The 18,501-nt window shown below is 39.7% G+C and overlaps 1 protein-coding gene across 1 annotated transcript; it reads right to left on the bottom strand.

The window, feature by feature from the left end:
* Nucleotides 1–4,568: 4,568 nt before the first annotated feature.
* slc25a22b (solute carrier family 25 member 22b) lies at nt 4,569–10,494 on the bottom strand. The gene is made up of 10 exons (XM_071531891.1): nt 10,475–10,494; nt 10,211–10,336; nt 9,992–10,047; nt 9,783–9,873; nt 8,244–8,301; nt 7,207–7,267; nt 6,954–7,107; nt 6,689–6,843; nt 5,200–5,275; nt 4,569–4,722 (listed from the first exon to the last, which is right to left on the bottom strand). The coding sequence occupies exons 1-10, from the start codon at nt 10,492–10,494 to the stop codon at nt 4,569–4,571; spliced, it is 951 nt and encodes a 316-aa protein (XP_071387992.1).
* Between the last annotated feature and the right edge of the window lie 8,007 nt (nt 10,495–18,501).

Raw genomic sequence — 18,501 nt, forward strand, 5'->3', positions numbered from 1 at the left:
CATTCCTCAGAAAATTTGCTCTAGGTGCATCAGACATTAGACAGAAAGAGCTGCCTGCTTTTCCTATTCCAAACTTCTAATTGCATCAGCTCTCTCTCTCTCTCTCTCTCTCTCTCTCTCTCTCTCTCCCCTACTGGGATGAATATTTATTAGCCTGTCACGTTGTCTTCTCTGAACTCAAAACAACACTTTCATCACAACTCCAGCAATGCTTTAATCCTCCAGGGGTTTGAATTGACGCCATGTCATGCTGCACCCAGAAGATTTGCTCCCATTGCCAATCTGTGGGATGCGTATGTTTGGTTTGTGTGGATGTCGTGTCTGTGGAACTGTAAATGCAAGGCTTGTGAGCACTTGCAGATTACAAGTCATTTCAGAACCATTATATGATGATGATGATCATCATCATCATTATAAGCATTAGAGCAACACTGCTCTGCATTTGCCTGAACATTTAAGCGATAGGCCTCAGACATAACAGTCATATTACACAAGTATGAGCAAGACAATACACTGCTGGTGGTGTGGACAACAACTTAGAGTTCAATGTAACAGTGGAGATGAAAAGCAACTTCTGCTTCCTCTCTGCTTCCTATCTCTCGCTGCAGAAGGTTGCCAATCTCCCTCCTTGAAATAAAGAGCGCAGCTGTTGGTGTCAGTCAAGTTCCTTGTCCCCATTATCTTCAGCTTCAAATCATAAAGCCCAACAGAGGATGTTTTTCCTGCATCAACTGAAGAAATGAGAAGTGCCACAACCAATTCTGTTCCATTTCTACAGGTCAAGAACATCAGCACGTCCTCCTCCACAGTCTGGTTTGCTTCTGCCTTTCCTTCAACTCTGGCCAATCTGCAACATGTCATCCACAGTATCGCAGGGTCACTTTGGCAGCTTCCCCGCATCAGTGGATTTCCACAATGTCAGAGTAAGGAAAAGGACAGGAAAGATAACCCATGACCCTGCTCAGGTAGCAGAGATGGCAACCTGTGGAAGTCTACTATCAGGTATACAAAAGTGTAGCAGACATCTCAAGACTTTCTGGAAGCCTATGAAAGTAGGATGAGAGGAGTAATAATCCCCAGATCACAGTGTGAAATGGGAGGAAAATGTATTCCAAAAGAGAAAGAGTCTAAAATACATGAATTTCAGGCCATATGCCTCCTGAATGTAGAAGGAAATTTTTGCTAATTGACACGTTAGTGCAAAAAGCAGGAACACCAGTCTTTGTGGGGTGTTACGAATACATAAGCATGATTTTGCATTAAATTCAATCAGCAAAACAATAGAATAGAGATTTCCATATTGTGTTTCTAGACCTCAGTGCTACACAACCCTCTGTGTGCAGCATTTGATTCTTTAGAGTAGAAAAAAATAGTTAAAGCCTATTTCCAAGACACACAATGGCATTAATAAAAATATTCACATTATGTCCCTTTGTCATTCTCTTGTGCCACAAAATTATTTCAAAATGCATATATTTTAGGGTGTTGGATCTGAGGTCTCCGTAAGTGGAGAGGAAATTTGAGGAATTTAGATGAAAGTCCTCTGTGCCTCTGCGGTGCAAATTCGCTTCACAACATAAGAATTTACCGCAATTCAGTAGCACCTGAAAATTGATGTGATAGCAGAGTGCACAATCTCCCCTTTATTATTAACTATGGCAATGCAGGTAATCATCCGGTCATCAAAATGAGCTGTGGTTGGGGAAAGTGTGGGATTCGCTTCCCATCCATCGGGGTTATCACATATGGATAACCTGAAATGGGCTAGGATGAAATTAAAAACCATGCAAATCAAGAAGAATCTCTACTATTCAGGGGAAAATGTCAAACAAGAGACTCTCCTTTGATGAAAAAGCAAAACCCCGTCTAAAGCTTAAGCTGGTGCAACACCAACCGTACAAACAAAGAGCAGATTGAGACAGGGTGAGATAAAAGCCTTGGAGAGTATAGACAGGTCAGTGTTACCAGGCAAGCTGAAGTTTCAGTGTTTGGGTAAATGGTAATAATGGATAATGATGTGTTTTGCTAAATCAAACGTACACAAGACTACTGCACTAATGGACACTCACCACCACTGCCTTTATACAGCAAAAACATACAGGTCAATGCTCCTAATGAGAGTTTCTTTTACATACATTGCAATTAATTCTATCTTTTTGCAAAGCATATATAGACTTTTGTCTGAATGAATGTCTTCCACTATCTCACTTGTACTATATGAGGTTTTGTATGTCTTTGTACCATGTGCATTGTGTATTACTGCTTCTCCCTCTCACTTGTATTTGGTACTTGTCAGTTCACACAACCATGTTATCAAGACAAATTCATTGTACATGTTATGTACTTGGCAATAAAGCATCTCTGACTCTGATTCTAATCATTTCTGCTTGTTACATATATAAAGGGCAAAGTCTATGAAATATAAAGGCTTCAAACCTTTCTCCAATTTCTCTCCCCTGGAACAGGATGAGAAATTAGATTACTATGGTGACATTGCTTTTGGAGACATCCACATCCATTCATGAATCCAGACCCTGATGTGATAACAAACAGGTCACTGCTCCATCACAGGGCTATAATACAAATTGACTGACAATCACAGTTGCATTCATATTCACACCTATGGGTGATTTTGAGTCTCCAACCACCTGACTTGTACGTCTTTACAGAGGAAACCCACATACAGGGAGAATATGCAAACTCGTGTCGTTCTTGCGGTGAGGCGACACTGCTAATCACTGAGCCACTGTGCCACAGAGCCAGAGTAAGTCCTTTTCACTGCAGTTAGCCTATAGGCTACAGCTAAGCTGATCCAAACTGCTCTAAATGGAGGAGCTCAATGTTAATCATCTCTACCTTCTGTGGCCACTGTGTCTGACAGCTCAGATCCGTGCGCTGCATGGACAATTGACCCCTGGCTTCTCATTCTCAACCTCCAGGCACAATCACTTCTCGCCTCTTAATCGATGGATTTATCTTCCTGCCCAGATTTAGTTGAGTGATTCAAGCTGTACATCTCTATTGCTCACTCAGTTCAATTCAATTCAATTCAATTCAATTCAATTCAATTCAATAAGGTTTAATGGCATGGTAAAATATCTCCAATATTACCAAAGCAATTAAACATTAACAACAGAATACAAAAGAAATATAGACACTTGAGTTAACTTCAAACCTTCAGCATTCAAATTCAAAACCAGGTGGATTTTTTCAATAAACACAAAAAGAAATCCTTACAGGTGCAACATTCATCCTAGTGTACATTCAACGTGAGAAAATATATTCCATATCTTAGGTGGCTGGACCGTCTTTCCTCAGGCTTATTTTTCTCACAATAAGAATAATATGTTTTGTTCATTACAAAGGGTTTGAAAATCATTATTGTTTTATTTGGGGGAAGAATTCTGCTCATATCTTTGTATTTTTGACAACATAATGGGATGCAGCTCTGTCTCCACCTCTCCTTGAGAGCAGACTCTCTCTCTCTCTCTCTCTCTTCTCTCTCTCTCTCTCTCTCTCTCTCTCTCTCTCTCTCTCTCTCTCTCTCTCTCTCTCTCTCTCTCTCTCTCTCTCTCTCTTATTCCAAATCTCCTTCAAAGAGCTTTGTAGAAAGCCCACCAGACAAGAAAACACTTTAGTTGTTCACATAACGTATGTTTTTTGGCTTTGGCGTGAACAGTATCTATAATAGCACAATAAGGAAAATACACAAAAGAAGCCACTTAACAAAGAAATTAGGTAAATAGATTACACCAAGACAGTTCTCAGCAATATGAACATAAATTAAACCATCATTAATGCAAAACCACATTCATGGAGTTATACATGTTTCATACAAATGTCTTTGGGTGCTTTCCCTGGTAACTATCTGGTCTAGGGGGCTTATGGTCCGCTGAAATGTTTTAATGCAGTTTCCAATGTACCAGCAGAAATACTTGGTTGCCAGCAAAGTTGTAGGTCCCTCCAAGTCAAAGACATTTTTTGCGGTTTCAAGATGTTACATACTAGATCATTGTCTATGTGTCACATTAAAGAGTAACTAAACCCCAAACACAAATCTGTGGTGAAGCCTGACGCCTAATGGTGAAAAGTAGGGTACTAAACTGGCCAACTGCTATTGGCTGATCTTTGGTGCCAGGTGATGTCATCACTTGCTGTACTCTATAGAAGGTGACACTAAAGACCTGGCACCTACTTTTCACCATTAGGTGTCAGGCTTCACCACAGATTTGGGTTTGGGGTTTAGTTACTCTTTAATTATATTTAAACAGAAGAAAACAGATACATCTCAATAAACTAAAGCATTACAGGAATGCCAACATATAAAATACAGTCATGCTGATACAGGTAACTGATCTAAAGAGCAGGGTCAAAGAAACCTTGAAAAGGTTTTTGAACAAGTTAAGATTTTTTAATTACAATATTTCACAAGGCTATACGATTGAACTGTGTAATGTAAAAGTCACAGACACAGACACAGAAATAAACACACACAAACACACACACACACACACACACACAAGAATGCCCTCAACCCTTGCACATAGGCTTTATATCTAAGCACCAGATCAGTTGTTCTGTTGAGGCAAGAAGCCAAGGAGGAACTCTCCGACCCCCAGAAAGTAGACAACCTGTGCGATGCCGAAGAGCGGGGCGATGACCAGCGCGCGGCAGTACGCTCCCTTCAGGAAGGCGGAGGGACCCTCATGTCTCAGAATTCTCCTTCAAAACAAACAGAGGACAATTTGAAACCAATAAATAGTTTAAATTAGCACAGCAATCCGGTATGAGCAGACCAGAGTCAATATCTTTGCTGAATATCTTTCATGCCTCCAGCTGGGTTTTCAGTGTGGTTCCCTAGTTCATAGTTCATCACATCCTTAATTTGCACTGCTTAATAAAATCATCAGAAATGGACGCTGAGAGCAAAATGAGATAAAACAAACAAACAAACAAACAAAAAACAATGTCTGGTGGCTGAATAAAACTAATTGCTAACCTTGCCCTATAGATCACATCTTGGTGGTTGTTCTATTTTTCTCTAGCCTAAATTATCATAGAGCTAGACCTTTATTTACCCAGCTATATTTTCTACATATTTTCATAGCAAATTGCTCCTCTAATTGGATGCATAAAGGAACAGGGAGAATAATGTGCATACAAAGATGTGTTGTCTCTGAACATGCTGTCAAAACATACCTGATGCAGTCTGTTACTCCACTGTAGGTTTCTTCCTGACTGCCTTTCGTCAAAGACTGGAGTCTGGTCTTAATCACTGAAGCACATAAAATATGATGTGCATGTCAGTACTGCAAACCATCTTGTCATCTCACTACAGTAAATCAGTTTCATATGTGATGTTTCATATGTGTATGACAGGTCGGATATGTGTTTTCTAGTTGTCACATGCACATTATAAGTAGTAAATATACAAGGTGTAAATTCTAACTGCTATCAAACTACTTCAAATTGTTCTTTAAGGTACACATATCTTCACACAAATATAATTCCTAGATTGCAGATACAGCTCATGGATTTGTGGAAAGCAAATGATTTTATAATTTTGACTGACATACAAGTCATTGATTTGATTTTGACCCTATGGTATAATATGGTATTCATATTCTGGTGCGAGTCTGTACATGAATGAACTACCAGACACATGCCCAAGAATTAATCTTGAAATGTATGTCGATGTTTCAGTTGTTTATGTTTCTATTCAAAGAAACTAACAGAACACCTCAATTTAACCACCTCAATTTGCTTGACTCCCAGTTCACATTAAATATTAAGAAACTAAATGTGCTTCTCAACACAAAGGCTGTATGAGGAACAGTCACTCCCTATCAATCAATATTACTGTAATGGAGAACCAAAAGACTAACCATAGAGGTCATATAGAGTGTCTTGGATCCCCAACATGGATGACAAAAGCAAACCTTTGATGTTTTGGATTGAAAAGATCATATTGTCCTTGTGATGGTGCTCTACGTTTCTTGCATTCTGTTGTGTTCTCCCACAAGTATTACTGGAAAAACCACATGGCCTCAAACTGGACAAACTGTGACCAAAAGTCTTGAATCACTTTACAGTTGTGCTCTGTGTTTGGTTCACAATTGACTCATCCTAAATAAATACAAACTATTGAGTTTTAATAACGTCATTAAATTTAAACAGGTGTTCAGAAGCCTCAGCACTCTAGCCCTTCCCTCTGTGTTCAAAATATTCACTAGACTGCAATACCACAGCATTGCCACCATGGGGCAACATTTGGCAATTGTAAAGCAATAAGTTGGTCCTCTTTTTAAGCGTCCATTTCTCAAACTCTTTCCCTCAAAATCATGGGGCATTCAGTGCATTAAAAAAAACACAAAAAATTGCTCTTACTATACCAATCAAGAAATCACTAATAACTGAAGTACTACAGAGATTTCCATGTTTTATTCCTGACGCTACTTAACATTTGCACATGAGCTTATCACCACTATTGTTTTTATTTTATTTTTGATCTTTGCAATGCTTAATATTGGATATATATTTTCTATTTTCTGTTTAGACTCTATACACTATATTCTGGGGTATTTGGCATGAATTGCAATATATAGTTGTATCTGTTCTAATTCAAATAAATAAAATATAATTACAAATACACACACACACACATACACACACACACACACACACACACCATCCACAGGGTTGACGGCCACAGCAGCAGTGCTGCCAGCGCAGCAGCCCGACAGGAAGGACCAGTAGAAGGGAGCAGGGCTGTCGGCTTCATGTCTGCCCAGACTGTTCAGGTTGGCAAACAGTGGGAAGTAGATGATGGAGAATGGCACGTCTCTGCCAGAGATAAAACATTCATAAACACATATTATTATCATTATTTTTACTCGTTCAATGTATGAAAAATGTCTGATTCTTCAGGGGTTTTTTAAATTGCTAGATTTTACCTCAGCAGTGTGGCTCCTAGGCCTGTATAGAGCCCAGCGATGCCCTTAGTCTTCAGCAGCTCCCTAGTAATCTGCATGGCAGTGGGGGACTTTGCCTCTACTGGACACTGAGGAGAAACCTCAGCTGCCTGGGGCATCAGCCTTCTCTGAGCCTCTGGATTGGGAGGAACACACAGGTACAAACACACACTCACAGTTCTGAATTCTCAAGGCATTTGATGTGTTGGTCTGAGATCTTCTCTGTCCATCTTACCTATCCTCCCTGCATCTTGCAGCTGGATCTTTAGCATCTCCATGGGAGTGGTGACAATGACCTGGACAAACAGACATATATAGTACATGAAGACAAAGGAAATAAGCATAGGCATGTTGAAATACCTTTGACATTAGATCCACAAAGAAGTTATAATTCTTTGTTTTCGATGTGTTATTCATTAATCATTTCAAATGGCAGGAAACCCTCAAGACAAAAAACTGTAGCCTACTTATTCACCTACACTTATCGCAGACAAAAGACCAAATTTACCTTGTTTTATTTATGCTACTGTTTTAATGCTTAGTGGTGTGAAAAAGCATGTTTGTCCTGTATATGAGTCACTAAGGAGCCCATGTGTACAGTTTAGCCAAAAGAGACCACTCCCTAAATATTCACTCAAATATTTCTTTCAATTACAAATACAGCTTTTTAAATTCTATGTTTACAAACATAATTATGAGGTAAGTTATGTTCAGCATTGTCATGATAAAAGATGCATCATTTTAGGATTCTCCAGAGCCAAGTTATGGAAAGTACTAGGAAATATCACCAATGGTTTCTTATAAGGGTATGATGCCTGGTAGGAAATATGGGTCATAGTTATTTTAACTTAAGCTAACTTAAGCTGTACATGAATCAAACCCAAAGCTGAACCATTATGCTCCAGATTTCCAACAAGGCCATGACACATAAGCAATATTACTAAATACAATACAATACAGAACTACCTAACAGTATTATATAGTTTTGCTGACAATTACAACCAACAGCGTTTTTTATCATGCTCTTTTATAGCCTACTGAGTAAGTAATGAAGACTTATTTTGTCACATTTTATAAGCCCCATGCAATTTGAGCTCTCAGCTTTTATAATAATGGTAGAAGTGCATAAGACTCCTCCCAAAGGTTCTTAACATCAATGGTTATTATGCTCTGTATTGATGTCAATGCCATAATGATTCATTTACATTTTAATTGTTTTACCAACATGGAGGCAGAGAATAGTTGGCTGGTTGACAGAGTCGATGCACCTACCTGACACATACCAGCACCACAGCCTGCCAGCATCTCTCTCAACAGACTCAGCTTCTGACTGAAAGAGAGAGAGACAGAGAGAGAGAGAGAAAGAGAGAGAGAGAGAGAGAGAGAGAGAGAGAAAGAGAGAGAAAGAGAGACGACATTTGAACGTTCTTTAATTAAACATTATGCATAACAATCCACAGAACAAAGACACCCACACACCTACACCTAATACACCACACACACACACACACTCACACACATATACAAAACTACAAATATCTATTACCTGTATCATAAAAAAGAGACAGAGAGAGGGAGACAGAGAGAGAGAGAGAAAAAAAACAGAGAGAGAGAGAGAGAGAGAGAGAGAGAGAGAGAGAGAGAGATGATATATGTCGGTTAATTTCTCTCAGCTATAGTCCCAGGGACACATGGATATTATAGCATTCATTATTCTCACTCCCCAGTGGCCTTGGTCATGAAAATGTCCTGCACATGTAAACAATACAGGTAAACACTTAACACACACCACTATACACACACTCTCAGGAGGAGGTTAATAATTCACCAGCTTGCATAAATTGGTCAATAATTCATTGGATATTACTTGGTTGCCATGGGGAAACAAAGAGTCGCTAAAGGTTCATGGAACAAGATGTGTGCATTCATTCCCTATATTCACTATTACATGTTGTATCATAGGATACACTTTGTGGATATTGGTTGTGTTTTGTTTATTTGTCTCAAATAATACAAACAAAATCTCATGTGTTTCCTAGATGTTGCTATTTTGCATGTTCTTAAGCACATATTCAGCATGTGTAATTGCTACATTTAGCAGATGCAAGGGCTGGATAAGTCTATTGTATACTGTGAGCAAGCCTTCCAAGTAAATCAAGTAAGTCATAGATGGCACTCAGTAGAGCACATACCTCCACCAACACTATGCACTTGTCAATATATGCCAGTTCCACATGTTGGATTTTCACCAAAAGTTAATAATTTCTTCCATGCCACATTACAAACTTGTTTCACATCAGGACATGCACATATTTTCATGACTGGACCCGAAACAGGACATGAGATCTGCCTGTTCAAATTCTAGACACTTTAAAGCATTTTAGTCGATTATCACAACACCCCATGGCCAATGAGTACTGTTCCGTTCAGTGGCCATTAGAGTTTTGGAAAAAAAACAGCAGGAAATGAGTGCAGTGCCTCCATGTTGTTTGATTGGTTGGGCCAATAATGGAGGGTTTGGGACGGAAAGGGGTGAAAACATAACCCTTGTCCAACTCGGTTGGCGGAGGTAATATTAAGATTGGATCTATTGCAAATGAGTGGAAGATGTTATAGGCTATAAATGGTGGATAAGTCATGTATGAGGCTTTCTTTTTCTTATAGGCATTTTTATGCTTTATTAGATAGAGACAGGAAGGTATGGGAGAGAGAGGGGGGAGGACATGCAGCAAATGACTGCGGGCCAGATTCGAACCCGGGTCGGTGAGCCACCGGGGCACCCCGCGTGAGACTTTCTTGCCATTCACTCACCCGTCCCTGGATAGATGATGACGGAAGAAATCATTGGCAGCCAGTTTGATAGCTTTCTCTGGTGTGACTAGAGCCAGGTTCACTGCTGCACCTAGTAGAAATTTGAAAAGGGGAAACAATGGTATAGAATTACAGTAATAACTCCAGGATAGCATGCATACACTCACACATGCACACATACACAGACAGACAGACAGAAATAAAAGTACCTCTGTACATGCCAAAGTATCCCTCTGAATGGACGGTCTTGATAATACAGTCAGACCTGTAGGAGGAACATAGAGATGTACTGCTAACACTGAACTGACAAAAACACACAGTTATGAGAGAGTTTGATTGCACTCAAAGATAATGTGATGAATGTGTGTGTGTGTGTGTGTGTGTGTGTATGTGTGTGTGTGTGTGTGCACGCAATTCAATGTGCCTACATAGAGGTGTAGAGCATGGAGCCATTCTTCTGGTTCTGAAGGCGGGTCTTGGCCAGGTCGATAGGAAACACACAGGTCACACCAATCAACCCTGCTATCCCACCGTTTATTAGCTTAGCAGGTAGACTGAGACAGAAAGGCAGGCAGGTGTGGGGGGGCTAAGTGTTAAAATCACATCTTTAAAAACACATTTTAAAATATTAACCTAAAGTACAGTTATCATGAAACTGGGGTAGTATCATTAGTCTCTCCACTTTACTGTACCTGACTTGCTTGGTGGCCATCTGGCTGAGAGACAAAACTCTTTGTTTATCCGTCTCCTATTGAGTCTGATGTGGCTTTGTCTCCAAAAGGCTAACTGATGACGGACTATCTGGAAATAAACAGAGAAGAAAAAAGCATGGTTATGCATATAACCACTGTTTCCTGAAAGAAGTAAATGAGGTACAACACGGCTCTGGGGGGTGGTGTCCTCGCGAGACCCACCTGAGGACCGTTCTAATCAGGCGAAGGTGATTTATATTCACTACATCACCTTCCCCATCCCGTTCAATTTGATACTGCTCTTTACCGAGCCCAAAAAAATTGGCTAAGGGGCCAACTGTTGTGCCTCGTTCCCTTCCTTCAGGGAACAGAGTGGACCATTGCAGAACTCCAGCGAATTCTCTGTGAGTGCGGTTTTTGTTTTTTCCACCCCACCACCAAAACCACACTGCTCCAGCTCTAAACTAATGCCATTGGGGTCCTCCAGTTGCTTCCAGGTCAACAGGGTGATGGCCATAGCCCCACCTGGTCAGCAATTTCCATCTCCTTCACATGCCCCTGCTACAGCCACCGCTCCCAGCCTAGCTTCAGCCCAGACCTGCACAGCTGACACTCCCAGCTCAGAAATTCCACCCCGGTCTTCCTGTTCTGCCTCAATACATCCATCAGCCCTTACAAACCCCTAGTCAGTCACTTCCGACTCCGCCAGTCACAACAGGCCTCCCCCTCCGACCCTCTCTTCACCACAGAGACTGGGTTCGTCACCACCTGGCAATGGTTTCACTCCCATCTCTACTCCTCTACTGAGCTCATCAAAATCACAACTCCTTCTATTACCCCAATAAACAATCTAAAAGTGTCCATCCTTGTAGGTGTGGTCTGTACCTATGATGCGTTGACTGCTAGAGATGATGAGAGTGTATTCAGCTACACTTTAACAAAATAAAAAAAGAGAGAGAAAGCTCACGCGCAAAATGATTCTCCACCAAGTTGTGCCACCGGAAATATGTTGATTGAGAAAACAAGTGATCTTGCCATTGTAAAATAACCAGGCACATCTACACAAATAATATATCAACTACATGCCCTTCATATACATTAACATCAGCTCCAAATAAAGAAATAGATTCAGAATGATATTATGAAGAAGTGGAAATTAAAGAGGAAGATGGGGCATCAAATTGCTACCCTGAGACTCCAATAGCACAATAGGCCTATGCACTACTATCAACCCTCCAACACACACACACACACACACACACACACACACCTCTTCTCTCTCACCAGGTTTGTAACAATATACTGGTGACCTAACATTTAGCTTTGTTCTCCTTATAAATAGGCCTACTGTACTGATTTCTCAGCGGCAGGGAAAGGTGGGCTGAAGTGAAGCAGAACAAGAAAGCCAGAAAGACAGAGACTGTGTGTTTGCCTGAAAGTTATTCACAACACATTGGGAGTGACCTCGTCTGGTGACACAAAAATGTCTGGTAATAAAAAATAAAAGACAACAGGAAACTGAATAGAAACAACAAGAGTACCCTGCCAGTAAAATATATTCTGGATCAATTTCTACACTATTTTAGTAAGTAGGGATGTTATCTGCAATTTTTTCAACGTGTAGCAGTATACACAAAATAGCCGACGAAATGTAAGCACCGTCTACGACTACCTACAAATCAAATAGGCATTGAGATCATGATCCATGATCCACAAATCCGCCAATAAATCACTGCTGATATTGGTCTCATTAAACTGAGGCTCTAGACTTAATGAGGCAGGGTGCTGATTCCAGCTGGCTATGTACTGAATCATTGTGCATTGAGTTGACTAATGGAACTGACACAGATGTAAACATTAATTCACTGCAGACTGTAAAACCATCATCACCATTTGTCAAAGAAAATCATTTATTGAAATTCTAATGATAATGATTAGAGTCGACTGATACATAACTCGTTAATAATTCCAATAAAATACTGTTCTAATTCAGGGAAGGCCACATACCTGAGTCAGAACACTGTGTAGATGAAAACTGCAGATGAGCACAGTGGCTTCCTTCGGCTCATTCATTCTCTTGTTACTAAACCTCGGACACCACTCCCCCACACTCCGCCCTCTGAGTGTTTTTTTTTTTTGACCAAATCTGCCTGCCTGCACATGAAAGCAGAAGCAGAATAATCAGAATGAAAAACAGAAGAATAATGGTAAAAGAAGAGTGAAAGAAATGAGTGTCAAATGTGGAGCGAATGGCCACTGGTGGCAACAAAAAAACATATGATATATACAGTATGTTTCTATAGCTGAGTTAGGAAAAGCCACTGCGCCCAGAATCAGCATCATGGTGGGTGCAAAAGACACTGGTCATCTGGTCATCACAAATAGACCTCCCATTTTCAGTCATGGACTCATTAATCATATGCACTAACCTATAGCCTACACATTTATTCAGTGCTTTCAATCCCTAAATAATTTCTGACTGTTCTAAATAATAGATTAAAGTCTACAGGTGATCAAGTGTTTGTGATCAAAGCCCTTAAACTTTGCAACAACCTGCCCAGGTAGACTCTGTATTCTCTTTTACAACATAAATGAACACTAATTTTATGAACTTGCATTTTATTGATAACTTGTTATTGATTGTATATACCTGATAAATCAGGCTAATTGTTGAGTCATTGGTATTCATCAACAGGGGATCTCAAATCCCCACTGATATATGGGGATACATTTTGTGCTATGAGGCAGTAAAAATCTAGATCCTTTCATGAAGCCAGGAGTGTGCAAATCTTCCCTTTATTATAGTTGATAGTTGATAAATGGTTTTGTTCTTTTTTTTTTTTTTTTTAGCTTGTGTGTTCATGACCACTAGAGAACGCACTGCAATTTACCAATAACATGTCTGGAGGCCTGATGGGATCTAAACAGAACCTCCTGATGTAGAAGTAACAAAAACCAAACTATTTTACTGTAAAAAGTTGCTCTAAGTCAGTTGCTCATTAGCTACCTGGCCTGTGCATATTTAACCCATATAAATTGTACAGCCCCATGATAGTTAATGTCTTGTACCTCCCCAATTCCCCTTACCTTGTACCTCCCCAATTCCCCCACCATATGTAGAGCAAGGGAAAGTGAACACTCAAAAACATTTTTCATAACCCATAGGCTATAAAAGTTCTTTTAAACAAGTGATGAGTTATATATTCAGTTTCTGCCATTAATTTAGTGACTAAGGATCACCAGAAGCCTTTTGTAGACATGTTGCTGTTCTCCTTTGGCCAAAATTCAAGTGAGAGTCCGGTGTCTTGGTTCTAGCATGCTAGCTAGCTGCATTTTGACTTGTGGATTTAGAATCTTTGATGTACCGTTTTGTAATGGTTTGTAACGAGTCTTTTGTAACCTAAAACCAATCATAGGGGAATTTAGAAGATATACATATATATATATATATATATATTGTTTTATAAGCTAAATCTTAGCATTAAAGGAGGTGTTGTTATGCTAATGTATGTGTGGTTATTGTTATGCTAATTGATTAATGAATTAAAATGAGTGATGCTTTCCTAGAACTTGCCAGAACACATTTTCCCAGCCAGGAGCCAACTGAAGGCAAATGTTTTAAGGCTTAGTGCTTGTTGCAAAGATATTTCATGTAACTTGATCTTTTGTGAGCTACTTTTGGGCCCATGTGGGCCCTGCATGGGCAAAGCCACAGTGGGCCCGCATGGGCTTTCTGTGGGCTGGGCTGGCCCAAGTGTGGGCAGCCCACAAAAAACCCATACGGGGCCCATAGGTGGGAAAAGACTGTGGGCCCTGCATGGGCAAAACCACAGTGGGCCCATGTGGGATTAGAGTGGGTTTGCCCCAGGCCACACTGCCCACAAAAAACCCACAGTGGCCCCGCAGGGGCTGTTTGCTGGGATCCTTGTTGCATAATAAAAGTTCAAGCAGCAATGTGCTGTTTTCAAGAACGTGGACAAGTAAAATTTTGTAAAATCACTTAAACAAACCTCCGTTTGAGAGGCAAGCTTTGGCAGATCTGCTATTCATGAACTGGGACGTGATTGACTGGACACCAAAATAAGTCTTTCATCCAAGACAAGTGAAATAAGAACTTCTTGAGGAAAACCATGACCCAGGATCACCTCATTGGCCATGCTCTGTATGGAGAGACACAAAGCAAATGAATATCCAGATTTCAACAAACTGCTAATTGAGAAATTTGCATCTCTTCATGACAAATGAGCACACTGCGTGCTTAATGTTGTTTTATTGATGCTAATGAATGCTGAAGTGAAAAAAAATAAAAAAAATAAAAATAATATAAGACTTTCAAATTGCACAAGTAAATTTCTTTTAGCATTTGGTTCATACTGGTATTTGCCTGTATCTTATCTTGATCGTGGATATGGTTGTGGATGGGGGGGGTCTCTCTACAACAACTACTGTTGTTTTTGAGCAGGAACTGATTATTTCACCACCACCCTACATCTGATCAATCTTGTGTTTACATAATGTCACCTTGTTAGCTAGCTAACAACAGCATCTGGTCAACTAGCTGTCTTGTTAACATAGCTAACATTACATGACTAGTAGCTACTGTTATTTGTGGCTAGTAGTTGCATGTACTGGTGGCGTGGAGTGTGTCCAGATTTGGTCAAAACTTGCTTTGCATGTTAGCAAGCCAAAAGCCAACTGTTTGTTCCATGACAATACTGTCTCCATCCTCTAGGTGAGTTGGGGTGCATGTTTGTGGAATCTGTCTATGACACAGTTTGCCCCCCCACTATTGACAACTTGGCAATTTTGTTGCAAGATTTAGCAACTTTTCAGAACCCACTGGCAACTTTATTTCTCAAAAATGAATAGCGACAAATCTTGCAACTTTTTCCAACCATGAAGAACAATGTTAATGTGTTGACTCTCAAAGCATTTGGTGACAAATCTGTTCGGCAGATGCCAATTTGCACTATGCTTGTCTAAACCACAGGAAATCTGATGATCACAGTGTTCCCCGGACACAGCGTAGCCCCTCCCTTCGCTGAGTGCGGGGACTGAAGCAAATATATTGATATGTAAATTAGTGTATGATGTCATCTGGCAACTTGTAGCCACTTTTTGAGCAGCCAATAGCTACTCTCCTTGGAAAAGAGGTGGCAACACTGTTCCCACCTGGGCTCCGTTTCTTGTATGTCACTTAATTAATCCAGGCTAATATGATACAAGCCAGTTCAAATTTCAAATTATTTGTATTTTACATTTAAAGTAATTTGATACACAGCACAGACTGAGACACAAGAGATAATTTCCATATCTTTAATCACCACAATTTTGCAGAACATTTATTAAATTATATAAATATAGAATTCATTTATTGTTAAATTTTTGATCTAACATGTTTCTGGTAGCGCTACATTAGTGTATACACAAGTGCAGCACGTGCTCAAAAAGAAGGGTACATTTTTGCATACATTTTATAGTTAGGTAGATGGCTCTGGATTTTCCTATCCTCAGTATTGACCAGGAAGTCCTTCTGGTCTGTAACGGTTGGGTCCCCAACGATTAGCGTCCTGATCAGCAGCAGAGTCCTCATGACCTCGACCCATGGCTTGCTGCACCCACTCTCTGCCATCACGAAAATGGGAAAAGGGACTTTGAATATCTGTACTGTCAAACAACATAACAACGATACTTTCAACAGATCTTCTGTTCTGTCTGGGGGAAAAAACACTTATAAGCAACACAAATTCTGAATAAAAACCATAAAAAACTAACTTAATTTGCAGCTCCTGAAGAGTTTAGAGTAAGCCTTACAGGTTTGACTGGATCTCGGAATATCTTGTCAGGCTAATGGGACTCCTCTTATATAGGCTACTGTCCTGGAAAGAGTTGGGATGTGGGATTTCCACATCATGGAAATGCCACTACGTGAGGAGGGGTTAAAATCTCAGGCAGAAATGTTTCAGGAAATTCGTTGGTTGTTCAACTGCAGTAAATAAAAACAAAAAAGCCTGACACTGCAGTAGACTCATGTAAACAAAGAAAGTGCATGGGTGCGAGAGGCTATGCCATCATTTGGAATAAACTAAACTTTGGAACAGCCTGCCCAATTAAACTTGCCTGCCAAAACCTTACTTACTTACTTAGTAATTTTGTCAAGAAAAGTGCTTTTCAGAAATTATTATTATTATTATCGTTATTATTATTGTTGTTGATGATGATGTTGGTATTGCGGTGGTTGTTTTTGTTGTTGTTGCACTCTTATCTCATGTATTCAGGATTTCCACCAGAGGGAGCTCTCCCATTACCATGATGCCTGCCCTGGAGCCCTGAAGTAATCTAAACAAAATCTGGGGAAATACGCAGTGACGGAGGACAGGACATGAAGTTGTGAGTTTGTGTTACTGTTTAGAAACTCTTACTTACAATGCTCAATAGGAAGACCACTGATTACTACTTCACTTATTTAAAGCCCACTAAATAGCAAGTCCCCAAAATGAACAGGTCTAAGTTATGTTTAAAAAAAAAAAAAAAAAAAGTCTACTGATTGAGGGAAGTCGCAAAAATCTGTGAATGTTCCTGCACAGAAGAAGAAAAGAAAAAACAATTCAGATTGTGGTGCTTTGCTAAAACTTGTGTGGAAGTGTGGATAGCAGATGATTGAGCTTCAAACAGTCTTAGTTTATACAATCGTGGAAGACAATCACTTCAGTATTGGATTTCCTGTAGATCTACAGTATTCCAAAAGAAGAAGAAATACAAGTACAAGGATATACAGGTCTTATTTTTTTAAGGTGTTAAAGGATAAGGCTGGTGTTTTTTAATGCATTGCTTACCGTCAACAAATCCTATGAAAATAACAAAATCAGCAATGATTTCGTTTTGCCAGCAAATCTCGTCCATGTAGCCGGTGCCCAATGAAGCCATGTCCCAGCAGCCATAGAACTCCATTGTATTAAAAAAAACATTAAAAACACGTCAAAGAGCCATGCTGTTGCTCTGGGCAGCATATTTTGCATTAATGCATTAAAAAACACCAGCCTTATCCTTTAATGTACAACAGTCATCACAGTGTGATGAACATATAAAATGGCCTTATCACCTTCAGTCTCTCAGCCTGTTAGAATGGTTCACTTTGTATTATTGCTGTGCATGGTTTTTCTCTTAACCCAGAGTATCTGTCCTCTACACAAAGGTAATTGCTATTTTTTTTTTATTAAAACAATGTAAAAGAATGAAGATAATTGGCAGATAATTTTTCAGTCAAGTTAGAGATGCTATCTGCAGTGCTTATGCCACCACCATCAAAAAACACCAAATAAGGGAATTTCTCGAGGTTTCCATTGTCTTTACTTTTGTAGTTAACAGTAGTGATGTGAAGGTAAAGAAAAACGTTGCACCTTAGTTGCAGTCCTATGCTAAGCTGTATTGTTTTGTAATTCAGTACTAACCAGCTGCAAATTGATGGGGTTTTGGGGGATTTTCTGAGACCATTGGCTCCAAAACAATGAACAATTGTTTTCTTTGCTTTCTTTTCTAGCTTTGTTTCTGCCTACCTTTACAACAGTCAGTGCTTTATAAACGTTATCACTGTGAAGATAGAACACTCTACTGAACACTCTACTAAAAATGGAACAAAGAAGCTTTATGGAAGAGGAACCACAGAACTCTCACTTTGCTCATTTTCTGCACAAACCAAAATTGGGACTTGAAATTATGGCTGCATGTTTAGTAGCTAAGGCAACAGCTGGCCGCTAATTTCTGTTCTCCCCGCTCATCGAAACCAGACTTCCGGGAAATGAAACTAGGGGACTTCCTTTGTGCAAATTGTTTCAGAGTTGTTGAATACATATCACAACTTGTTCCTCAATGCCAGCTGTATTTTCTCTGATGGTGAATGTTTCATTAAAGATGATAAAGTTCATGTAGTCATGTCCTATAATGTATAATCTATTTTTGTCAGTGCATGAGTTTTTTGTTTTTCATGTTTTTACATTGAGACAATACACAAAAATGACAGAGACGAA

This window comes from Centroberyx affinis, unplaced genomic scaffold (assembly GCF_046629955.1).
Source record: "Centroberyx affinis isolate AG114_WGS23_722 - 3 ecotype Tasmania unplaced genomic scaffold, CSIRO-AGI_Caff_v1 ptg002148l_1, whole genome shotgun sequence".
NCBI lineage: Eukaryota > Metazoa > Chordata > Actinopteri > Beryciformes > Berycidae > Centroberyx > Centroberyx affinis.